General features: G+C 58.5%; 9 protein-coding genes across 9 annotated transcripts; 4 read left to right on the top strand and 5 right to left on the bottom strand.

Annotated features, from left to right (window-relative positions):
* Positions 1-152: 152 nt before the first annotated feature.
* SCHCODRAFT_02327707 (uncharacterized protein) lies at positions 153-1,191 on the bottom strand. Its single transcript, XM_050342380.1, has 2 exons — positions 853-1,191; positions 153-800 (listed from the first exon to the last, which is right to left on the bottom strand). The coding sequence occupies exons 1-2, from the start codon at positions 966-968 to the stop codon at positions 239-241; spliced, it is 678 nt and encodes a 225-aa protein (XP_050199768.1). The 5' UTR covers positions 969-1,191; the 3' UTR covers positions 153-238.
* Positions 1,192-1,652: 461 nt separating this feature from the next.
* Positions 1,653-4,864, bottom strand: SCHCODRAFT_02581844 (uncharacterized protein). Its single transcript, XM_050343922.1, has 6 exons — positions 4,532-4,864; positions 4,146-4,482; positions 3,292-4,089; positions 3,034-3,239; positions 2,287-2,984; positions 1,653-2,239 (listed from the first exon to the last, which is right to left on the bottom strand). Exons 1-6 carry the CDS (start codon positions 4,770-4,772, stop codon positions 1,838-1,840), a joined length of 2,682 nt encoding a protein of 893 aa, XP_050199767.1. The 5' UTR covers positions 4,773-4,864; the 3' UTR covers positions 1,653-1,837.
* Positions 4,865-6,219: 1,355 nt separating this feature from the next.
* On the top strand, positions 6,220-9,567 carry SCHCODRAFT_02629935 (uncharacterized protein). The gene is made up of 2 exons (XM_003030782.2): positions 6,220-6,688; positions 6,840-9,567. Exons 1-2 carry the CDS (start codon positions 6,458-6,460, stop codon positions 9,324-9,326), a joined length of 2,718 nt encoding a protein of 905 aa, XP_003030828.1. The 5' UTR covers positions 6,220-6,457; the 3' UTR covers positions 9,327-9,567.
* A 168-nt stretch (positions 9,568-9,735) lies between these two features.
* Positions 9,736-11,410, bottom strand: SCHCODRAFT_02629932 (uncharacterized protein). Its single transcript, XM_003031172.2, has 5 exons — positions 10,996-11,410; positions 10,828-10,948; positions 10,532-10,773; positions 10,397-10,479; positions 9,736-10,345 (listed from the first exon to the last, which is right to left on the bottom strand). Exons 1-5 carry the CDS (start codon positions 11,131-11,133, stop codon positions 9,832-9,834), a joined length of 1,098 nt encoding a protein of 365 aa, XP_003031218.1. The 5' UTR covers positions 11,134-11,410; the 3' UTR covers positions 9,736-9,831.
* Positions 11,411-11,740: 330 nt separating this feature from the next.
* SCHCODRAFT_02629928 (ENTH-domain-containing protein) lies at positions 11,741-13,921 on the bottom strand. Its single transcript, XM_003031173.2, has 6 exons — positions 13,720-13,921; positions 13,135-13,671; positions 12,728-13,084; positions 12,469-12,676; positions 12,306-12,415; positions 11,741-12,249 (listed from the first exon to the last, which is right to left on the bottom strand). The coding sequence occupies exons 1-6, from the start codon at positions 13,878-13,880 to the stop codon at positions 12,120-12,122; spliced, it is 1,503 nt and encodes a 500-aa protein (XP_003031219.1). The 5' UTR covers positions 13,881-13,921; the 3' UTR covers positions 11,741-12,119.
* Positions 13,922-14,995: 1,074 nt separating this feature from the next.
* On the top strand, positions 14,996-16,654 carry SCHCODRAFT_01127919 (uncharacterized protein). The gene is made up of 2 exons (XM_050341077.1): positions 14,996-15,398; positions 15,449-16,654. The coding sequence occupies exons 1-2, from the start codon at positions 15,014-15,016 to the stop codon at positions 16,474-16,476; spliced, it is 1,413 nt and encodes a 470-aa protein (XP_050199766.1). The 5' UTR covers positions 14,996-15,013; the 3' UTR covers positions 16,477-16,654.
* Positions 16,655-17,101: 447 nt separating this feature from the next.
* On the top strand, positions 17,102-19,353 carry SCHCODRAFT_02629921 (Pkinase-domain-containing protein). Its single transcript, XM_050345557.1, has 10 exons — positions 17,102-17,186; positions 17,247-17,365; positions 17,413-17,435; positions 17,516-17,521; positions 17,589-17,745; positions 17,803-17,929; positions 18,224-18,394; positions 18,457-18,623; positions 18,674-18,815; positions 18,869-19,353. Exons 2-10 carry the CDS (start codon positions 17,358-17,360, stop codon positions 18,950-18,952), a joined length of 885 nt encoding a protein of 294 aa, XP_050199765.1. The 5' UTR covers positions 17,102-17,186; positions 17,247-17,357; the 3' UTR covers positions 18,953-19,353.
* A 422-nt stretch (positions 19,354-19,775) lies between these two features.
* SCHCODRAFT_02629916 (uncharacterized protein) lies at positions 19,776-21,740 on the bottom strand. The gene is made up of 6 exons (XM_003031174.2): positions 21,490-21,740; positions 21,337-21,441; positions 21,114-21,287; positions 20,783-21,002; positions 20,297-20,597; positions 19,776-20,083 (listed from the first exon to the last, which is right to left on the bottom strand). The coding sequence occupies exons 1-6, from the start codon at positions 21,654-21,656 to the stop codon at positions 19,992-19,994; spliced, it is 1,059 nt and encodes a 352-aa protein (XP_003031220.2). The 5' UTR covers positions 21,657-21,740; the 3' UTR covers positions 19,776-19,991.
* A 177-nt stretch (positions 21,741-21,917) lies between these two features.
* Positions 21,918-22,705, top strand: SCHCODRAFT_02505477 (uncharacterized protein; the record flags this gene model as incomplete). The annotated part of the gene is made up of 4 exons (XM_003030785.2): positions 21,918-22,002; positions 22,060-22,115; positions 22,166-22,363; positions 22,415-22,705. 4 exons carry the CDS (start codon positions 21,918-21,920, stop codon positions 22,703-22,705), a joined length of 630 nt encoding a protein of 209 aa, XP_003030831.1.
* Positions 22,706-23,600: the final 895 nt, after the last annotated feature.

Here is a 23,600-nt window from a genome sequence, read left to right as displayed (position 1 = left end):
CCTTGCTGCGTTTGTCGAAGGTCTTGACGAAGCCCTCGCGGCGCTCGTCGAGTGTCTCGTGAGCATGCCACCAAACTCAGCATCAAGTAGTTGCTGCGGGCGGCGCCGCGCGCTCCCAAGGTGGGCGTCAATCGTCCCCCGATGTCGACGTCGAACAGCTTTCGAGAACGGGCTTGAGAGCTTGAGGTCGACGTCGTACTGCGCCCGCGCTCGAGGTGGTGCCGTACCGCTCCCGAGTTTAGGTTTGTGCAGCACTTAATGGCCGCGCCGTAATGAGGTCAGCTTGGACGACTTCACAGCGACATTTTGCGACTTCGAGGTTGATTCCGGACTGCTCAAGGTCGACATCGGGTAGATCCTGCAACGGACGTCGTGCGATCCCCCGAAGTATCAAGAGTGAACCCGGACGTCGACCTGTATTCAAAGTTGGGCGACGTGATTGGTATGGTGAAAGACTTGAAGGCGCTGGAGAGGAAAAAGTCGGACATGTTTCTGACGAAGGAGGGTGCGGAGCTGCTTGCGAAGTAGAGCTTGGGGTTGCCGGCGAGATGGACATGACATGGCGCGCGTGGAGAGGTAAGTGGTCACGTCGGCCCAAAGATGCCCGGTCAAGGTAGCGGCGGTGCCTCCGGTCAAGGTGGAGGAGGAAGTACGTTCGACGCAGGTCGCGGATGCGGTGTACGTGACCAAGGTAGTAGGCATGGTGAGTGCAAGAAGCGGTCGTCCTTTCTGAAGTCGTCCTGGACTCCTCCTTCGAGTTGCTCTTGGTCGGCGTGGGTGAGATCGAACCACGTATGCATCTAGAAGGCGATAGTCAGTCCTTGCAGGTAGCAGGGAAGTCTTTGGGCACACCTCTCTCCAGTGAACCTGTTCAAAGTTTCCCTCCAACTTGCGCTGAAACAAATGTCCGACTCGTCTCCTTCGCTGAATGGCGGGGAAAGCGCTAGGAACAATTGCCAATATTGCATGAGGGACAGTCAAGATGTTGCTGGTTGTACGGCGACGATGGGTGAAGATTCTGGCTGCCGTGGGAGGAGGATGCGCGCTGTCATTGGGAGCCGCCGCCAACCGTTGACTGCGAGGACTTGAGCAGGATGCCCTACCTTGTCAGGGCAAGGAACACCTGGCAGAGTGCACGCCACCAGAGTCAACAAACGGTAGCGAGTGATGTGCAGGCGGACACGGTACGTTGCCCCGGGGTATGTAGTGGGCCTACACATTGTCCAGTGTCTCAATAGGGGGAAGCGGCGCTACGTTTGGGATCGGCAAGACGTGGGCAGAGTCAAGGATCTGGTGTGCGTGACCGCGCTGGCGAAGCAGTAGCCAGCTTGCCGGACCGACGATCATGATGGCGTCCAGTACGTCCACGTCCAGTACGCATCCCCCCTCCGGCGTGCGTCAGCCCACAAGCCCGGATGTACGCTTGCTCTCTTCACCTGCTCATCTGCTCGTTCATGGGCTCAAATACTCGTCATCGACTTCTGGCATCATCACACCAGTCGTGCCCGGATAGCACCGTAGTAGTCGGGACTGTGCGAGGGCACAATGCAATCCTCACCATCTGTTCCCTGTTCAAGAAATGCTCGTATGGCGAACGAGCAGTGTGATGGTGAAAGCATGGGCGAGGGATCCCTCGGTCAAACAATCGAAAGGGACATAGTCATGAGAGCAGCTACGTGCTACAGTAAGAGGCGCCTTCCAGGTCAGATACAACAACGATTCACGATGATGTTCTTTATGAGGATCAACGACGACTTGCGCCGCTCCTCAAACAACGTCTCGGCAGTGTCGGCCCTTCCCTCGTAGGCGGCGCCGGTGACGTTTTTGGCGCAGTCTCTCATTCCTTCAGTCGTCTTGCCCTCAGTTGAGCATGAGTTTCTTGCACCTTGCACGTTCTCTTGGTCACAGATCGCGTACGATGGACTCGCGCATCCGCATCATCATCCAAGTTCGGGGTATCCGCCCGCTTGCGCTTGTGTGCGTTGACGGGGCGCGGCGCGCTCATGACAGTTGTCAGCCGGTGGACGATGTCGTCGATGGTGTATGCCTCCGCGTACTCGCGAAGGATGGTCATGTTGACGACAGCGACGAGCTCTTTAGTTGTGCCAGCCAGCTCAATGACGTTTGTTTCGTGCGGATAGGTCGCGAGGAGGCGCAGCAAGGGAGGGTTCCCCGCTTCGCGGACGGGTGCAGGCAAGTCGTCGAATCTCAGGCGACGCGAGGAGGTCGAAGATTCCACCTGGCCGACTTGAGCGTAGCACGTACGAGAGGCGACGGCGAACATACCTGGAAGATCTTCCTCGACGTCATCTTCGAGAGCCTCGCCTGGACGTCGGCGGCTGTGGTTTTCACGAAGTCGTTCTTGAACAACGTAGAAAGGGCGACGTAAATGCATCGGCCATCATGGAGACGCACGACGAAGAGGACGTCGGCGTGGCTAAACTCAGACGAAAGGCAAAATGGCGATTTCGTCTCGTGCTGGAGCCACGCGGTTGAGTCCGTGACCCATGCATTGTCGCGCGTTATGTTCGATAAGGAAGACCGATAGGCGGTGGCGCGCAGCGCTTGGGTAGAGCCGACGCGCGAAACGCGGACGAGCCGCGCTGTCTGCGCTGCCCACGCAGGCGCAACGCCCTTGAAAGTGAACAACTCGCTTAACCGATACTTGCTTTCCATGAGCGCCTGTGCTAGTACTGGCACGAGCGCGAGATGGTGATAACCGTATATCGGGGGGTTCCAGAGGTAGGAGGCTTCCTCGTCTGGGAAGAAGCCACGAAGGATGCCTCGCCTCTCGAAGAAGAGCCGAGCCAGCGGCAGGACGACGCAAGGTTCGTGTATGGAGGCTTCTGTGCCGACGCAATTAATCAAGGGGGCAACGCCATTGGACGCCAAGGCGAAGCAGTCTTTCTGCAGTCGGATGCTGTCTTCGCCTTGCAGCAGGATCCTGAAGAGAGCCGAAAGCGATGTCAAGAAAGCTAGACAATCTATGTATATATGAATTGACGCGTCGTGCATATGGTTCGAGTCGCGTACCTCCATCCAAAGACCACCCCTTGAACGGTTGGAATCGACAAGCAGCTTCGATAGCGGCCGGCGAGAGTTGCTGGCGAAGTTCAGACATGCGTATATATGGCGGATCGATGCTCATGAACCAGGAGATGTATCGGTTGAGAAGTAGCCGAGGCTGCTCAAACCGTGCAATGAGAAGACTGGATACAAAGGAGGCTGTGAAGCGATACCTTGCAGACCAACGGCGTCAGCAACGGACCCTCTAAGAACGAAGCAACTCACCGTCCTCGAAGCCATCGCCATATGTGTTCGAGCAGCCATCTACCATCGGCCGATTTTGCGAGCTCCGGTGGTAGATAGCGTAGAACATAGGCGCGTTGACGCTCAGGTGTGTCGAACGTCCCCGTGTCAGTACAGACGCGGTAAGCGGGACCTTCGCCACGACGAAAGGGCTCGATCTCCATCGAGGTGCCGGTCAAGATGACAGTTATTCCATCGCGGTTCTCCCACGAGCTAGCGATCGCGCGCAACGCGGTGCTGTCCCGGCCAAACGCATCGCGATAGGCGCTGTCCGCCCGCTGTGCCTCATCAAGGACGCAGAAGATCTCCGTCGCTGCACCGCACCGCCTCCGGATGTCAAGCACCATGTCCGAAATCATTGCACTAGCATACCGGTTCGAAACCTCATCAGCCATAGTGGACAACTGTCGGAAGATGTCCCCTCGATCCATTTTTGTAGTCAAGACCTGGAAGAGAAGCCAACGATGCCGAGCCTTTGGGGAGGATGGATCGTCCAACTCCTGAACGAACGCTTTGAGGAGGATGAGACGCGATAGTAGAATGCAGGCAAAGGTGTTGCGGGTAACCACGCGATTCCATTCGTGATCCGAAGGCGAATCGGGGCCAGCTCTTGGCACAAATTTTCGTCTCCGAGACACGTCGTTGGAGAGGCATAAATCAGCGTCCATCGAGCCTAGGCACGAATTATCGAAAGCGCAAGGGATGTAGAATCCCCAGTGCTGTGCGAGGCCTTCCAGTACCAGCCGAGTTTTTCCTGATCCCGATGTATTGATGAACAAGCTGCGAACAGTCAGTATACACAGAAAGCAACGTTCAAATCAAGTCGCTTCACTCACGTGTGGCTCCCCGGTACGAATATGTTGTCCAAACGTGCACGAGTGGCATCTGCATCGAGGAGGTTGCCGAGGTCGTGCAGCTCCAGAGTAGGAGAGCGCGCGCCCGTATCCGGGATTCCCAGCGAGGATATGAAGGAGTCGATATACGTCGACGGCGCGGCACCTACCTTGGTACGCGCTGGGCCCCATGACGCGGGCAGTTCAGTGGAATTGGCGAAGGCTGCTATGAAATCACGGTGTATGCGTAAGTACTCTTCCAGCTGCTTTTCAAAATTGGAGTCGGATGGACATCCTGCCCAGCGTGTGCGCAGTTCCACATCGTCAAGTCGAAGTGCGTCTGCAGAAATGAGACAATGTCTGTCGCATCAAGCGTGGACCGAACGCACCGCAGTTCCATAGGAGGTCGCAGTCGATGTCCTCGACTGCTTTCTTCAATAGGGTATAGATCTCGGGACGGGTGCCCAGCATTGTGGCGCAAGCATCTTCTGACACGTAGTCGCGGTCTAGTGGTCGCGAACGCTTGCGACAGAGAATATGTAGAATCGACGACAAGAGCGCAGGCGCGGACTCCGGGGTGAACTTCCCCGTCGCATCGCGCAAAATGTCTTCGAGGTCGGAAGAGAGCATTTGAGACTGTTGAGCGTCAAGGACAAGGCGCGAATAACCGGTCCGGGCGCGAGTCCACCCTCAGGTGCTTTGTGGCCAGCCTTTCGGCAATTGCCGATGGGTATTGTGCTTCGGTCTTATTCACGAAGCATCAGTCAGTCTTGCCTGTCTGCCGCGCATATGCATCGCACTGTGCGGTTCCATCAGTGTTCTTCCGACACCCTTGTAACATGCTTCGCTCACCACCGATAACGAGCCACGGCGCCCTCTCTGCGCCCGGGCCCCGGACAGCCGCTAACTCGAAGAGCCAGACGAACCGCCCGAGCGTCAAACAAACTCGAGACCACTCGGTCGCAGTGGGATAGCATGTGGCACGTGAGTGACTGGTAGAGGCTGTCATTACGATCCCTACGAATTTCTGAGCGGCTGGATTCAACGGCTGTTGCTGTGATGTCTGAACCTCGCAACATACCACAGCGTGAGTGGCATCTTTGGGCAAAGATGGCCTGACCCACCAACAATTCTCCATCGCTCCCTGGACGTTGTGCGGCCTCCCGCAAGCTTAAGCGCCGTTCCACCTCCGCGGACCTCAGTTGCGATGGAGGTTCGAGTTGCCTAGCTTCCGGGGTATTCCCAAGGCCTTCATTGAAAGGCGGACCGGTAGCGAGGGGTGCATACTTCCAGAGAGCTCGGAAGTTGCGCGGGAGAGCGGAGATTGAGGAAGACGTTCCTGAGTAAATCGAACATTGAACATTGTGACATGAGCGCAACGAAACACGTGGGGTGATGTATCGGCGGGCGTGACACTTCATTTACTGCCTTTTTGCTTCCCCAGGCTGCCCGGCGCTCTTGTCTCCTAGTCTCACAGTTCAGCCTCTCGTTCACAAGTGAAGAGAGTCTGAGATCGATTACGCCTACCTTCTTAGTACCTCCAGCGTGGGAACTTTCGAAGCAGCGGAAGGCGGAGGAAGATTGCGATCCGTCCCGGTTTGGGCTGCTGTGGCGCAAATGCGATCGGTGGACGTGACAGGGCTTGCCCTTGTCGCCGTTCCCCAGGCTATGGTCCATGGCATACTGCTCAAGACCCCGTGGGATGGCTTGGGAACTATAGAAAATGGTGTACTCAGTACTCAAAGCCCATGTTGGCGCTGCATCACATCAGTACGGCTAACATAATATTCTCATCTCAGCATTCCAACCAGCGTCGACAAGGCGGGGCTATACGGCCAATTAATATGGACCATACGTTCGAAGGCTGGCTCCATATTTCAGGTATCAAATGTAGAAAGCATCCCTCACTCCCGAGCCGTGTCGCGCCCATTGCAGGATGGACGTCTTGGGGCCTCACCCAACCACGCCGATGGCTGTTACGCCACGCCACTCCAGAACGAGAAGGATCGCAATCTCGTCCCGCCTTCCGCTGCTTCGAAAGTTCCCACGCTGGGGGTACTAACAAGGCAGGCGCAATCGATCTCAGACTACTTGTCTCCTACCACCGTCTCGCTGTCCGTCCGCGCCCGTTGAGGACGTCCCCTCACCGTCGGCAGCGTGCTCGATCCTTTGTCATTCCTTTAGGTTTTCGTTCTAGCGTCGCGCTCGGCCCCGCACGGCAGCGCGCGCCCTTTGCTTCTAGTCCTTTACCTCGTTATCGCGTGCGCAGCGCGCCGTAATCTGCACCACATTCTTTCAAAAGCATCCGAACAGCCATGAACTCGAGCTTCACCTTCCCCCCTCGCGCCCCGCCGACAATGCGGCCGGAAGTAACGCCCCCAGGCAATGCGGGGCAGCAGCAGTCGGCGTCGAACGATGCACCGTCCCGGGACTCCAACCTCGTTCGCGCTTCCATTCTCGACGTGGCTTTGGATTTGGGGTATGGTTCCAACTCCACTGTAGCGAAGTGGATGTTCGAGAACCCGCTTGAGGAGGAGGACGAGGAGGTGAGCACCATTCATACGCGTCTGATCATGGTATCCTCTCCAGACCCGCCGTCCTTGTGGCAATCCTCGCTCATCTCCCATGTGTGCTTTACGAGATGTGTACCATGCCTGCCGCAAGCTGGAGCTCACATATGCTGACTGAGCTTGTCAGAGCATGAAATCGCCCGTTACCATTAACAGTCCCACAAGCGAGGATTCGGCTGCAGCATCTGCTATTACGACCCGCACCACCCCTCCCACGTCTCTGTCTGATCACCACTACGCGATGTTCCCCCGGTCAGCAGACACCTTCCACCCTCGTCCCATGGCGCAGGACCCTCCACGGCTCCCCTCCATGGTGGAGAGCGAGAGCACGCCGAGCACGGTCACCTTTGCGCCGTCTGCCCCACCCAAGAAGCTACGCAAGAAAGCGCGCGGCGACGGGTACGAAAGCGACGGCGGCTACGTCAGCGAAGCCGGGCGTCGCCGTAAGGCGAGCACGAAGTCGTCTGACAAGAAGGAGGCGCGCGAGGCGAAGAAGGAGGAACGGGAGGCCAAGAAGGAGGAACGGAAGAAGAAAGCGACGCCCAAGGCGGACGACTCCGGGTACTACACGGGCTACGAGACGGACCGGGCGAGCACGGCGACGCGAAAGTCGGGCAAGTCGCTCAAGTCGAAGAAGTCTAAGACGAAGCTGGCGGAGGCGGGGTACGAGACAGACGATGGGTACATATCGGCGGGCGGGAGCCTGAAGCCGAAGAAATCGCGCTTTTTCAGGCTGGGGAAGAGTAAGGAGGCGCCGCCACCTACGCCGGATCCGCATGTGAGGGCGCCAGAGCCGGTCCGGCCTGCGATGCCTCTTCCTATCGCCCAGCGGTTCGCGACTACGCTGCAACCGTCGGAGTCCTCGACGGGGGATGTTGACGATACATCGTCCTTGCAGGCGTCTTCGGTCTCGCAGACGACGGTCGAAAGCTCGCGCGGTGGGACCAGCATTGCCTCCACTATCACGAGCGCCCATACGTCCACCGAGGGCTCTGCTCACGTTTCGCGCTCTGCGGACGAAAGCGCTTCCCGGGAAGAGGCTCCTCAGATGTCGCCAGTGTCGTCAAAGACCGAGGGCCAAGACATACCCTACCGGCCAAGTTCTCCCACTGGCGAGTCTACGAACGGACCGAGCAGCCCGGTCTCCTACAAGTTGGGCTCACCCAGCAAGCGGCGTCACTCGCTGAGCAAGCGCTCCTCGCTCGACTTCATTACACGGCCGCTCTCTCGCATGTCAGCCCGTCGCCTGTCGAACGCCAGCCCGCCTCCCAGCGGAGCGGCGAACTATCCTGCGATCTCGTACCCTTTGGGCCGGTCGCCCTCGCCGCCGCCGTCGTCATCAACGCGACCGATATATCCGCCTCAGTTCTTGGACTTGGACGAAGACAGCCCGACGCGGAGCCCGCAGGAGGGGCGGGGCTTCTTCAAGACGCGCGCGACACCCTCGCCCGCGCCAGCTACCAGTGCTGCCCCATACACCGATACCCAGTCTCCTGATACCCGGACTCCGAATACCCTTGATCAGGCGACACCGACCATACCGAACCGTCTTGCGCCGGCGACGAAACACGACGTCCCCAGGCAGACTCCGACTGCTTTCTTGAAGGATGATAGGCACAGGCCGGATAGGATCGCCACTGGGCATCCTGGTGCAGCCGTTCTTGGGCGGTACGACCTGCCGCCACCTAGTCCGCCGCCGCAAGCACCGCTCCCAAGCATACCTCCCAGGTCACCGCTGCGTCAGGCAGATAGGGACCGCTCGCCTCTGCCCGACTCCGGCCGACCCTCCCCTGGTCTCACGCGTGCTGCGTCCGACATGGACAGCCGGTTCGGCCTGCCGCGTTCGCCGCGCTTCCCGCCACGCTCGGCGTCCGACAACGACTATGGCTTCGGGCGCGACGTCTCGCCTGGAAGGTTATCGCCGCTGCCGCCTCGCGACCAGAACGCGTACATGCCGTCTCCGACACTGACTCCGCAAGGCCGCGAGTCTCCTCTGCCGCGTGGAAGGGTGTCGCCTTTCCCTCAGCAGCCTGTGCGACCAGACCTCAAACCGCGGCTGCCGATCCAGATCCCTCGTAGCCGGGAGCAGGAGTTCGCCGCAGGAGCGCGGGGCGCGCACTCACAGCCCCCGGCCGACGTGCCCACCGACAGCGACAGCGAGGACGAGTGGGAGCACGACTCGCGGTACACGGAGGAGGATTCCTCGGAGGGCCCGGTAGTCAGGTTCGAGCTCGCCTCGGACCGCCACCTGTCCCACATATCCGAAGGCCCATCCGCCGCGGACGTCGACGATTACTACTTCAACGGGCGCGAGAGTCGGTATACAGAGAGCGTGTACTCACGCGCGAGCACGCTGCTCGATACGGAGCGCAGCGGGGAGGCGCGTTCGCGGTTGCTCGGCCGCGTCGAGGCGATGTATGACAGCGCGGGGCGCGAGCGGAACGCGGTGCCCCCCGTGCCCAAGATCCCGGATGCCTTATTGCGAGTCCCAAATGGCGGCCTGGCGCCGTCGAACAGTATGCCAGATGTACGGAATGGCACACCCACGCGAACCGGCGTGCTCGCGCGGGTGGGTGCCCTCGAAGCGCGGGCGGCGGCTGGGGGCAGGTTCTGAATTTCTTGAAGCCGGCGTGCGCTGCTGGTAGACCGCACGCGCGGCTAACTTATTGCTGTACTTACTTGCTTTCGTTGTGTTTTTGTTAGTTAGGTTGTAATCCTGGTGTACATGCTCTTGGACAATATCGTAGGTACAGGGCCCGCTATGGCATATGGCGCAGGCTCTTTTGGCGGTACATATCTCTCACCATACCATACATGGGCGCACAATAACCGAAGCTTTCCTTTCTGCACACAAATGCTCTCATTTTCATTCAGAGAAGTAGGTAACAAGGGCCTACGACCAGTTGGTGAGCAGCCTTTGCGAAGCCGGTGCAGTGCATCGTTTCTCGGCAACCACCGGGACACGCACTCTATTTGCTTCCATGTCTTCTCAGCGTCACTGCTCTTTCTCTCGCACGTCCATATAATCGATACCAAGGAGCCATAGATTATGAGAGATAGAGTATGGCCAAGGGTATATACTTGCAATTATCCGTTCGAAACCGAGACAGTGTTCAAAATCATGCAAACATGACGACACCGAAAACGATGCTCAAGAGTCCACCCATAGACGCGGCACCCATCGCGGACGCGCCATTGCCATCCGTCGAAGAAGCGCCCTCAGCGGTGCCAGTGTTGGTGCCCGAGCCGCTGCTGCCACTCCCCGAGCTACCACCCCTCGTGCTGCTCGATCCCGAGCTAGACGACGAGGAGCCCGACCCGAGCGCGCTGTACAGCTCCGAGCTCGTGTACGCCTGGCAGTTGCTCGACGCGGGCGTGCGCGCGGTCCACGTGAGGACGGGCTCCTGCCCCTCGGGCGGCTGCGTGTACGTGGACACCTGGCCGTTCGTGTCGGTGTAGACGCCGGGGTAGTCCTGCACGTCGCCCTCGCAGGACTCGAAGGTGCCGTTCTGCGCGTTGTTGGGCGCGTTGTACGCGCAGCCGATGCGGTCGTAGATGTGCTGGCAGAAGTCCGCGGCGTGCTCGTTTGTCTGGTCGCAGGCCTTGATGCAGAACATGTCCGAGCCCATGAAGCTGGGGAGAGGTTAGATGAGAGGGATTGAGCAGGAAGGAGTGTAAGCCTACTTGTGCCACTCTACAACTTGATCCCACTTGCTACCGTCGCCGAACGCTTGGGTGTAGACGAGACCGCCGAGAGGGTTGCCGCGCTACGAACGTGCGCTCAGCACGCTCCCGCGTTTTTGAGCAAATGGTACTCACAAGATCGGCACCATGGGGGTCCATCTCACCACCGTAGTCTCCCGCGGCGATGTTGATCTTCGTCTGGTCAATGAAACCGACAACCTGCACGTAGGCCGAGGTCTTCATGAACTGCACGCCCTTCAACGCATCGGGCGGGATGAGGCGCGTTCCGCGACCAGGCTTCGTGCACCAGGCGACCGTCTCGCCCTCCGTGTCGCCAATGACCGAGTTGGGCTCAGGCGGGGCCCACAAGCAGAAGTCTCGCGGGCATGTCAGATGCGAGGCTAACGGATGATGTTGTCAAGATCACGCACCATCTACGGAGTTCACGAACGACGTCTGGCAGAGCGACTCCGGGCCTTCCGTCGTGGAATTGCAGAGGTTGTAGCCGAACTGGACGCCGCGGATCAGGTTATCCTCGTCTGATTTATAGGGCTGGGAGGACGTCAGCCAGAGCAGCAGAAACGCAACTAGCCACGCACGATGCCGTCCGGATAGTCGAAGCGCTTCTCTGCCAGCGGCGTCGCAGGGAACGTCGCGGTCGGATCGTTCGTCCCCTGTGCAGCCCCACGCTGCGCAAGCAAGGCCGCCGCCAGCAAAGCACTCGAAGCCCCGAGCATTATCGAAGGATCAGTTACGGGAGATTAAGGTCGATGCGGGGATTAGTGGGCACGGATAGTGAGCGTGGGGGGAGAGGGAGAATTAGGAGAGGGATGAAAAGGGGAGGGGAAGGAGGAGACCGTTGCCCGCACTTGCGAAACAGACGGAGCCGGCTGGGGTTTATATGGAGGCACGGCGGCCCCTTGGCTGTATGGCGGACCTTGGCCAAATGACCAAGGGACTGGGCACCGTACGCGGAGGCAATGTGGTGCTTGGCAGGCGCCGATTGGACAGCGCGAGCTAGAGTGCGAAACTTCTCAGCGTGCTTTGTGGGCGATAAGGTGGTTCGAGAGCGGGAAGCATGACTGTATAGCGAGGTGTTGAACTGTAAGTAGTACAAGGAGAGAAAGGTAGAAAAGATTCGAGAGACGGAAGTCTAAATCCGAGTCGAGAGGCTCGAGGCTTTGAAGTCGAACATGGCGGAGTGATGCCAAGCGGCATAGCCCAGCGTCACGCGCCCGACCATAACCGGCAGAAACCGAGATGGACCCACAACTATCAGCAGTCCCAAATACACCTCGAATCATGGGCCCAGATGTCCTCGCAATGGGACGCACTCGCCCACCGTCTCGGCCAATTCGTAATTTATTGCAGTTAGGATATATAAAACAGTAAAGTAAGCATGTCAAGCAAGACAGGATCCATCTGAGCATCCAAAACCCGAGAATTAGGTAGGGGTAATCACCGACGGTGTGTACAGGAGGGGGCTCGGAACGGAAGGTAAGATCGGATGAAAGGGGGCAAGGCGGTAGCGCAAGGAAGTTGTATACGTACATAAGGAGGGCATGCAGTAATCGATGGATCAGCCAACAAGAGGGAGCAACGAACAGGAGGAAGCAGTCAAGGAGGGAAGTATACCGGTCGGATGGCGTAAATACATAAATAAACTACTGACGAGGCAAGACCACTGACGAGGAAAGGTGGTACCAAGAGCCGTTCGACACCATTAGATGCTGAAGAACGGCTGGTCAGACGACTGTTGCTGCTGGGGCTGCCCCTGCTGCTGAGGCTTGGCGAATGGGTTGTGCGAGCTGTGCTGCTTGGCGATGATCTGCAAGCCCGCGCCCTGGGCGTATCTGCCGAGCAGGTCAGGATGAATGGAGAAGGAACGGCGAGGACCGTTGCTACCCACCTCAGCAAACCCGTGTTGCCGAACGTGTCTTGCCCATCGTCGCGATTTGCGAGGAGGAAAGCCAGCCGCTCGTTCTCGGTGTCCTTCGTCTTGACCTTGAGACCCTGTGACTGTGAATGGAATGTAAGCAATAGTGGGATGACCAAGACGAGGCGAAGCTCACCTGCGGCTGCTGCGGTGACGTTGACCGAGTCGAGGCGGGAGATACAGGCGAGAGGGAGCTTGCGCTGCTTCCGAAGGATGGTGGGTTGCTGTGGTTGTCGTACGTGCCGGTAAGATTGAACGACGGCCCATTGCTGGTATGCAGCGAAGGGAGAGGGGAAGAAGACCCCGACGGTGAAGGCGACGTCCGCGCGAAGGGGTTATTCGTCCTGCAAGACCGTAAGCTTCCTGACGTCCACCCTATCACATGCCAAACGCACCCCAAGCCCGTCGGCTGTGCCGTGAGGAATTGAGGCGACTGCATTTGCTGCTGCTGAAGCATCTGCTGCTGCCGTAGCCATTCCTCCTGCTGCTGTTGTTGCTGCTGCTGAAGGAGCTGCTGGCGCAACCACTCCTCCTGCTGTTGTTGCTGCTGTTGCTGGAGGAGCATCTGCTGCTGCATGTCCATTTGCTGCTGGAAGGGGTTGAACGAGGTATATTGCGGCTGGAGGGGCATAGCAGTGTACTGCGGCTGAAGAAATTGTGGCGGTGCCGCGGTGAACTGGGGCTGCAGACCGGCCATGTAGGGCGTTGGATCGGCCATCGTTATCAAGTCATTGTTGTTGTTGGAAGTCGACCTGCGGGGGATTAGCCATGGGGTCGACATGGGAGAGTGTGGCGCACGCACGCATCCTCGGTATCATCGAACAACGACCGTGCGTTGCTCTCGCTGACGGCCTTCGCGCGAGCTTCCTCTTCCTCCTTGCTCAGTCTGAGAGCCTCCTGGAGTTCCCGCTCCTCCTTCTCCGTGGCGAAGCTCCGCTTGCTCTCCTCGATCGCCCGGCGCAGCTCGTCGTCCTCCTTATTCAGATCCCGACGTCCCCTGTTCTCGTTCTTGTGCGAGTTCGCGAGCATGCGATCGCGCATGTCCGCGCGCGCCTGGCGCGCCACGCGCAGGCTGCCCTCGTCCGTGAGCAGGTTCGTGATCTCCTTCGCCTTCTGCCGCACGTTCGCGCCCTGGTCCTTGCCCTCCTCGTCCACGTACTGGAACTCGCGCAGCGTCTTGATGATGTAGATGTTGTCCCGGAAGTACATGACGACGTTCTGCGAGCCCTGGCGCAGGAGGTAGTCGAGCACGGTGAGGGACTTGAAGACGTGCCGCCAGTTCTTGCCCTTGTCGTTCAGGCGCTTGTAGAGGATCTCGACGATATCGAGGAAGTCGCCCCTGCGGATGATTAGCATCCTGTTCCACAGATCCTGCTGGTGTACGCACTGATTGTAACTGAGCTGTGCGATCTCGTTCATTTGCATCCCTGACGGCCCCCATGGGTCGTTGCTCGTCGCGTCTCGGACCTTCGTCTGCGTGTCGGAGTACCCTTTGGCGACATTCTTGACACCTCGTATTGCGCTCTTCGTTATGTGCTGCATGCTCATCGTCGAGCTGTTGAGGGGAAACACGAGATCTAAGGAGTATGAGGCAAGCCGCAGTCCACCGAAGGGGCGATGCCGCCGCCGGCCCGCGGCAACTGCCGCAGTCGACGTCACCGCACGCGCCAAGCACGCGCGATGCAATATCTTATTCTATTCCCTGTCTTCTACCCATTCCTCTAGGCATCGCGAGTGAGAGATTAATCTCGCTGAGATATAGTACGCACGTTCTCTTTGTCACTAGATTTGCAAGACCGTGTAAATCCTCGATCATTCTTGTGCTGCACCTGACGGTCAAGTAAGGCAGTCCTCCTCCTACCATGCCGTGCCTTGCAAGATACAAAGATCTCCTCGCATCCGTTTTGGCTCTCCTACGTATCCCGAGAACCGTATCATATTTTCTTCTTGGCCATAAGTCTCCACGACCAGCCACGCCAAAGTTGAACTTCGTGCACGTGAGCTTCGGATATTGCCGGTTGGTGATACGAACCTGTCACCTGAACAACTTCGCTTTTGTCCCTTACCATCACCATACACTTTGCCACCATGATCTTTTGAGCTTGGGACGTCTAAGGAAAAAATATCGAGCAAGGATCCTGCAACTCACAGTCGAAAGATAGGTTCCGGACAATCTACCTCCGCCCCGAGGCGATGGTTCGGGGAAAGTGTAGGCATTTGTAAAGCGCCAGCCATCGACAAGCGAGCGATACGCGTTCAAAAGCATCTGAAAAGCACGGACATAGAGCGGTGACGTTCTCCTTCGTCTTCCATCCGCGATGGCCTGCCGCTAACACGCGTCGGCCCCCCGCCAAACGCTCTTTCCCAGGCGGAAGTACGCCCAACTGTTGCCTTCGCCAGCCGAGCACCGCACCCCCCTGGGCGCCAGGCGTATCTTTCACCACCTTTACACCTCGAGCTGGGAACTGGGGCAAGTCTCCTTGCCACCAGGCGTGCCTGCGACTCGCCGACCGCGCAGCGTGCTTATCCAGCGGGGTATTTATGGGTCCAGCTCCGGTCCAGGCCGCCCGCTGCCCGAGTCCGCCCGATTGCGCGCCTCGCTGACTCGATGGCGGCGGGCCGACGGCGCGCTATAAAGACCGACGTCTCGGGCAGGTCGACCAGAAATTCCTCCGCCCGCCATGTCTCTGATCCTCTGCGACCGATGTGGCCACAATGTATCGCGTGCCACCGACGACGGCGTCTTGAATGACGATCTGCGCAGCTGGAGGTCGCTGTCTTCGTCGGAGGCGGTCTCTCTTGCCGATGATCTTCGTGCAAAAACTTCGCTCCTCGCTCAACTTGAGGGCGAGCTAGAGAGGGTCCGACGTGTCTTGCTGCAGCTGGAAGAGACAAAGCGCACCACGGAGGCTGCCGTCTCGAAGCAGCGCGCCATGCTCTCTCCCATCCGCCGCTTGCCTCCGGAGGTCCTCATAGAAATTTTTGACTTTGCCTGTGACGATGAAGACGTCGGTCAGTTGCGTTGCTCCGCTCCTACTCTGAGCGTCGTATGCAGATATTGGCGAGGTAGGCACCTTTTTATATCTTCTATCGCATATATCACTAATGCTGCGTAGCTCTCATGCTCGGCACTCCGCAGCTATGGACCCGCTTCCACTTCACCGTGCACAAAATGGACGACCGGCCTGCCAATGCGCAATTGCAGCTGCTGCAAAATTATCTTGACCTGTCAGGCGCTCGCCCCATCCACGCCCCGGTGGCGTACAACGAATCCCCGCCTGTAGCGCCGCAGGCCTTCCTTCTCTTCCTCCGACATACCGAACGCTGGCAGCACCTCGTTGTCAACAGTCCGCATATATTCAACTTCATCGGTGCACTCCCGCTTCCTCGCCTAACGACTCTCCACGGCGAGGTCTCCTTCCTCCTTCGCGACGCCTACCAGGTCCTCCGCGCCGCGCCGAATCTGCGCACCGTCCATCTCACCAACTACGAAGAAGCACACGAGCTACCCAAGCTTCCTTGGGCGCAGATCACTGAGCTGCACACCGAATGGGCCGGCGCCTCTGTTCTCGACGTCGTCGAGCGCTGTCCGAACCTCGTCAGCTGGCACCACCAGTCCATCACGCCGCGCTTCCCCTCCCCATGGGAAGAGCGCGATGTCGAGTGCGCGCGCTTGCGCCGCCTCGACCTCTGCCTCGCCCGCGACAGCCGCCTCCTCGAGCACCTCCACGCGCCCGCGCTCGACGACCTCGCGCTGACGTGGTCGAAGGTCCCCGCGGAGATGCTCGACGCGCAGAACGCGGCCGCGCGCGTCGTCGCGTTCCTGCAGCGCTCGCAGTGTCACTTGCGGCGGTTGTCCTTGCGCAACCCGCCGCTGCGCGCGTTTGAGTGCTTGCTGCTGCCGACGCTGTGCGGGCTGAGGGCGCTCGAGATGTACTCGCCGCAGCAGAGCCCGCTGCCGGAGGACTTGCTCTCGCTGTTCTGGGCAATCGGGACGACGGGGTCGATGCCGTTGTTGGAGGAGCTGGTGCTGGAGGGCTTCACGGAGTTTGCCAAGTCGTCTTTCTTCACGGACATCGTGACCTCGCGGAGCGAGTCTGGATGTACGCTGAAGTGTATTGATACGCATTTGGCTGGTTGTTGATACTTCACCTGTTGTTGTTCATCGATCTCTATCCTCCTTAGATCTTTTCATAGAGTTTTGTCTGGGTTTGGGCTGTATTGTAGCAAGTCATGTGATCGTGTTCGACTTTACGGCTTCCCATGTCAACGTTACGGCAAAGTTATGGACTTTGGCGAACACGCAATCGGCGCATCAATAAGCTTGTATCGATGCTTTGTAACTTGGGAAGGTACAACAGCAAAGCCTGAAGTTGAAGGTTCACGGAGGCCGACAGCATCGAAGTCCCTCCTACGTCCACCCGCCGACCCCGTTGCCGCACTGTGCGCCTTGAGGCCAGTATACGCAGCCTACGCGTCAAGCTACGACGTCGGTTAGCGTACAATAGACGCCTGTTCTGCCAGATGCATGTGGCGCGGGCTGTGAATCCATCCATACAGTCCACCCACAACGCCTTCATTTCGCTTACACCCGGTGAAGTTCGCGCCCCGGTTACCTATGCTATCTGCACCCATCTGCGGCTGTTGGTCGTCATGTATCATGTACATATGTGGCAGGGGCGCATGCAAACCTTGAGGCCTTTAGCGCTGTGAAAAATGAGTTAGGGGCGTCCTCGGTCGGTGGGAAGCGCGCGCCTCTCGCCCATTCCCTCCCACCCGCCAACGACATACGAGCCCAGGCATTGCAAAGCGTCTCCAAAGGATCCCCAAGAGCATTGCAATCGGCGCTTTGTGGTTCGGATTTTTGGATAACGCCGAGGCGTATTGATCTGATCTGCGCGACCTTGTCTCCAGCTTGTCCCCAACCCTCACGTCGCACCGCGCGACGCCCGCTCTTCTCGCCTCCCAACGCCGACCTTAGATCTGAATAATATCTGTATACGCGTTCTGCGCACCTAATTGAACATGGAACGGTGCGTGGCGGCGCCGTCGCAAGCGTCTAGCGCTGACATCGCCGCAGCTACACCAAGATCGAGAAAGTCGGTGCGTAGCCTTGATGATCGCTCAATAGCCGCCATGTGCTGCGCTGGACAGACGCTTAACGGGGTACTTGGCTCTTGCAGGCGAAGGTGCGTGGCGGGCGCTTCTGAGGGCTTGCGCGGCGTGCTGACGAGCGGATGCGCTGGCGCGTTACAGGCACGTACGGTGTCGTGTACAAGGCTCGCGACACGGGCACCAACCAGATCGTCGCGCTCAAGAAGATCAGGCTTGAAGCCGAGGATGAGGGCGTGCCCAGCACGGCCATCCGCGAGATCAGCCTGCTCAAGGAGCTCAAGTGCGAGTACATTGTCCGGTGCGTGCCCCTGCCACCTCCGCGATGGCCACCCATGCTCACCCGCGCACACCAAAGGCTGTACGACATTGTGCACGCGGACGCGAAGCTCTACCTTGTCTTCGAGTTCCTCGACGTCGACCTCAAACGCTACATGGAGACCCTGAACCAGAACAAGACGCCCATCTCGGATCATCTTGTGAAGGCGAGTGCGCTTCCTTCTCCCGCCACCAAGTGCCCTCCACCCTCCCGCGCGCCCTTCCATCCCATGAAACGCGTCCAGAACACGCCCATCGCCCGCAGACCGCGCGTCGCCATCGAAGCCCGCCTGCGTATTATCGGCGCGTTCTCTGCTTCCGGTTTCCACTCCCTCCATTCCAGTACCTCGCCCACTCAGTTTGGACACCTCATATGCCGCCCATCACCCGCGCGTCATCCGCGCGCTGGGAGATCACGGTCACGTGTCTGTCACGTTATTTCTTGCTGACCCTCGTCACAGAAATTCACGCACCAGCTGAACGCGGGCCTGCTCTATTGCCACTCGCACCGCATCCTGCACCGCGACTTGAAGCCGCAGAACCTGCTCATCGACTCGTCGGACAATTTGAAGCTTGCGGACTTTGGTCTGGCGCGCGCCTTCGGAATCCCGATGCGTACCTATACCCATGAGGTGAAATTGTGGTTGCCGGTGCGGTTCTGGGACCGATGATTGATATCTTTATTTGTCGCCAGGTCGTAACGCTGTGGTACCGCGCGCCGGAAGTACTGCTGGGCTCGCGTCACTACTCGACGGGCATTGATATGTGGTCTGTCGGGTGCATCTTTGCGGAGATGGCGATGCAGGGCGCGCCGTTGTTCCCGGGTGATTCGGAAATTGACCAGATCTTCAAGATCTTCAGGTGGGTGAAAATGAGATGCGTGAGGTGGTGCGCGCTGACTGATGGTGAAGAATACTGGGGACACCAAACGAGGACATCTGGCCAGGCGTGAGCCAGCTTCCTGACTACAAGCCCACTTTCCCGCAGTGGAATCGCCAAGACCTGACCCGGCTGGTTCCGCAGCTGGATGGCGCGGGCATCGACTTGCTCGAGGTTCGTCAGCTGGTTTATAATGCACGTCGTGGCTGACTGACGTCCTTTCGTAGGCAACCCTCACCTACGACTCCGCCCGGCGCATCTCCGCAAAACGCGCCCTCCACCACCCTTACTTCGCTGACTACACCCCGTAAAGGGCGTAATTGGCCACGTACCCACTCGGCCGTGTCTTCCTCCCGACCGGCCCCGTCCTCGCGCTCCATCGTTGCTGTCGCTGTCGCTTGCTATGGTCATACATATATACATCCTGCCTGCATACACTGGCCTTCATATTCACGCTTTTCGTGGCTTCATATTCACGCCCACCGTGGCTTCATATTCACGCCCGTCGTGGCTTCATATCCACGCCCATTGTGGCTTCATATCCACGCCACTCTGTGGCCGCATGTCCTTGTCATATTCATTGTGCATTTAGTCTCTTTATGTTCTCACTTGTGCTTGTCATCCAAACGACGGCAAGCTCCCCTTCAATCCGCACTCAGCCATTCAAGTTCATTCATTCTTCTCATTCAAGTTCATACATCTTCCTCATCCAAGTTCATTGATCCTTCTCATTCAAGTTCATTTATTTTCCTTCGTTCGCATCCGCACCACAGAGCGGCCCTTTGCATCCTTCCTTGTTGTTCCATATTACTGGAGTCTGGGGCGGTTTGGCCGGTAGGCCAAAGCGTAGCCTCGGAGTTTGAAATCGCCTACAGGCTGCCATCGCGATCACTAAATGCTATTTGTGCGTCACTGAAAAGTCACTGACCCATCGACCGTGTCAGTAGTCTTTGGTTCGGCATCGTCGGCAGCCTGTCAGATTTCAAACTCCGAGGCTACCCTCTGGCATACCCCCGGATATGGCTCGAGACTACCAATGACCGTACGAGAAAATATGCGTTGATGAAGCTCGAGGGTGGTCGAGCTGGATTTTGTCTGAGAACGCGAGGAGGCGAGGGAGAGAGAACGCGAGGAGGCCAGGAAGAGTGATCGTGCAATGGCTGCCGATGCCTTCGATACGCTATGTCTAGAGATACAGATATGGAAGTGAGTAAAGTACATTTTTTGCGCACATTGCCAGCGCGGCTCGCGTTGGAGGCTCTCTCCTACGCACCGCCCACTCCGCCCGACGCTCGCTCGCTCGCCCTCGCCCTCATCTCCCTCGCTCAACCTCTCCCTCATCTCGCTCACTTACATCGGCCTTGGCCAATTCGTTCCCTTATCCGACGAGTGCGCGGGCATGCGCGTGACGTCGATGTACTGGCCGGACCAGTCGCCGTCGGCTGGGTGGGCGGTTAGTATGGGGTCGGGTGTGTAACGTGCAGGAGAGGGGGAGAAGGGGAGGAAGGACGAGGGAGTGTTGAGGCAGGGGAGGGCAAAAGAAGGAAGGATGGGGGAAAAGAGGGAAGGATGGTGACAAAGGAAGGAAAATAGACAGGAGAAGGAGCACGTAAGGAAGGAGGGCTTGAGAAGGACAAGCGGGAAACCCAACGCACTCTTATCAATGAAGTTGATATCCGGATCCTCGTCCGCATCGTCGTCAAAGCCCTCGTCCTCCGCGTCCGCGTTCCACCGATCCTGCTCCGCAAAGCCCGGCTTCGTCTCCCGATCCACCGCCAGGTCCTTCATCAGCCGGTTCATCGAGTTCGTTTTTGCGGCTTGCAGAGTTTCTTCGCGCGCCTTGCGCGCGGCGAGGATGGAGGGGAGGTAGTCCTTCTCGTATTCTTCGCGCGAGGCCTCGACGGCTTCGAAGAACTTGTCGACGCCGTCGCCGGTCATGGATGAGACGCCGACGGCCTGAGGCGTGGGGTTAGCATGCGTGAGGGTGGAGGTTCGGGTGAAGGTGAATGCTCGGGTGAAAGTGGAGGCTCAGGTGAAGGTGAATGCTCAGGTGAAGGTGAATGCTCAGGTGAAGGTGAAGGTTAGGGTGAAGGTGGCAACTAAGATGCGGTGGACGGCGCATAGCGAATCGCACCACCCACCTTCAGGTGCTTATAGAACTCGTCCAAGACCAAGCTCATGCTGTTCATTAGGCTGTTCATATACGTCGGCTCCCCATCCGCGTCCGTCGTGCCGCCGTGGCTAGCGAGCGCGGCCTGGAAGGCCTCGAAATCGTGCATCCACTCAAGCGCAAAGTCGTGCGGGGTGACGTCGGTCTTGTTGAAAACGAGGATGAAGGGGAGTTTGGTTTTGTAGAGGATGCTGGGCAAGGGTTCAGATGCTGATAAGGAAGACAAAGATACGAGAGCGAGAGGGAACGGGGGGAGGGACCGAGGAAGGCGAGGAGGGAGAGGGGGAAGGGGAAGTACACACCTGCACGCATAGAGCATGTTCGACATGAATGTCGCGGGCGCGGTTGTTCGCGGGGTGTCGATGATGTATGCAACAACAGTGGGGAAGGTGGAGGCGACAGCATCGGTGATAATGGCGCCAGAGGCAGACCAGGTGAATATCTCGATCTGTCCTGGTGTGTCGAGGATGAAGTGGCTGCACGGCGTCAGCCTCTTTCTCGCGCGACCTGCTGATACGCACGCACTCAACCGTATCCGCGCGCTTCTCCATCAAGCCCAGCACCTGGTCAAACTTCGTCGTAAAGAGGTTGAGCGCGGTCAAGATCCCTCCGTTCGGCCCTAGATTATATCTATGAGCGTCTCAGCGCTGCGCGATGGGCAAGGGCGCGGTTACGCACTGCTTCATTACTTCCTGGTAGTTTATCGTATCTCTAATATCGATGTTCGGTTCGAAGGGGACATAGGATACAGCGGGATCGAGGTTCAGGACGTATGGCGGCGTCGACTGAGTGTGCAAGTACGAGTTGATGCGCTGAACGAAGGTTGATTTGCCCGCGCCGGCCATTCCGATAGTTATGATGGCGACTGGCTTCTTGGGCGCCGCCGCCGCCGACGAGGGCTCGGAATCCAGAGCTGACATTGATCGCGTAAAACAATGGAGGTCGAGAACAATGGACTTACATTTGTCGTCCTGCTTTCCGGGTACGGCCACGTGACAAACTTCCTTTTCGGGCGCGGGCGCATCACCGCTTCGTGTTGGGCGCCACCGCTGCTCGCTCGTTCCCTCCCACCGCCGCGACGCCGTGCAGACGCCCAGAACGCCAACATGGACTCCTCATATGCAGCAGCGCAGAACTCAGGCCCGCCGCGCAGGCCGGACCTCAAGCGCAAGCTCGTCGTCGTCGGGGATGGTGAGCGTACAGCCCGAGCAGCCCGCGCGGCGCGCTGACGATGTGCTCGCGCGACAGGCGGCTGCGGGAAGACATGCTTGCTCATCGTCTACGCGGAGAACCGCTTCCCCGAGGTGCGTGCGCGTGCCCGACGCGTGTGCGGGATGCTCACAAACGCGCCCAGTCGTACATCCCCACCGTCTTCGAGAACTACGTTACGCAGGTCCACTTTGAAGGGAAGGAAATAGAGCTCGCGCTCTGGGACACTGCCGGGCAGGAAGAGTACGACAGACTACGGCCCCTTAGCTATCCCGAAAGCGACGTGATCCTCATCGTATTCTCCATCGACTTCCCCACCAGTCTAGCGAATGTGCAGGATAAGGTGCGCGGCATCCTACCTCCCTAAGCGCTCCCTGATCTCCTCCCGCTGCAGTGGTATCCAGAAGTCGCGCATTTCTGCGAGGGGACGCCGCTCATCCTCGTAGGCACCAAGATCGACCTCCGGAAGGACGAACAGACGCGGCGAATGCTGGGCGCGCAGGGCCAGTCTCCCGTTACGCCAGAACAGGGCGGCGCGGTCGCGCGCGAGATCGGCGCAAAGTACATAGAGTGCTCCGCGAAGCTCGGCGTCGGCGTGCAGGAGGTCTTCAACCTCGCCCTCAAAGAGAGCATCAAGGGCAAGTGGGGAAAGATCGTACGCCAGAGACGATGCGTGGTTGCATGATTGTGCGTCTCCGCTGGCCGAGTGCGTCCGGTGCCGTTGGCCGATTGCGACGAAACTGCTATCGACTGTAGCTCGGATGCATTCGTCGTTGCGCGCATGCCATTGTTCGTCGCGCATGTCACCTGCCATTGCGTTATACCTATGGCTCCTCTATGCATCTACGCACGGCCGCCGTCTCGACGCAAATTCGGACACTACCCAGGCAGGAAGAGACTTGCCCCCATGATCGTGCATGCTATCCACCGCTTCGTATTTATCCCTCTCTTATCCATGGACTCACTCGCGTCCGCGACGGACTTCTTCGCGCCCTTTGCCTCGTAGCTAACGGCTGCTCTGGCCATGTAGCTCGCAATCTCATCTGCGACCGCGATTTCAAGCGCTACACGCCGTTTGCAAGGGGTTACCTATTCGCCGCGACGCACTGCACATACCTGCTCCCCGTACTTACCGATCTGCTCTGATTCATCTCCACCTAGCATATGTACCATCTATGGCCCTATGATCATACTTCCAGTGACATGCCAATACGCTGCACTCGCCGGACGCCACGGGCCAAATCGCAATGTTCATATTCCAAGACGGGACTATACAGCGTGCTTGGTTTGCAAGACTACCTGAGGTCAAGAGGACCCCTGCTTATTGGCGTGGAGGTCTCTGCCGAAACAATCAAAATCCGGGATTTTCTGTCCGACACTTTTGGGCATTTTCGGCGCGTTTTGTCCGGTTTTTTCAGGGACCTCGACTTCGACTTCGACTTTTGTCCGGATGAGCGCAGAGACCGTCGAAAATTCGGGTGAAAATGCACGGAAAATTGAATATTTGCTCTTGGACCGGGCCTTGTCGAGCGTCTCACTGCCCCATCTGTCCGGCATCTGACAGAGAGCTGCTGGCGACC

This window comes from Schizophyllum commune (genome assembly GCF_000143185.2).
Source record: "Schizophyllum commune H4-8 unplaced genomic scaffold SCHCOscaffold_7, whole genome shotgun sequence".
In the NCBI taxonomy this organism is placed as follows: Eukaryota; Fungi; Basidiomycota; class Agaricomycetes; order Agaricales; family Schizophyllaceae; genus Schizophyllum; species Schizophyllum commune.
The sequence above is the reverse complement of the archived record's forward strand: the minus strand, read 5'-3'. Positions and strand labels throughout refer to the sequence as shown.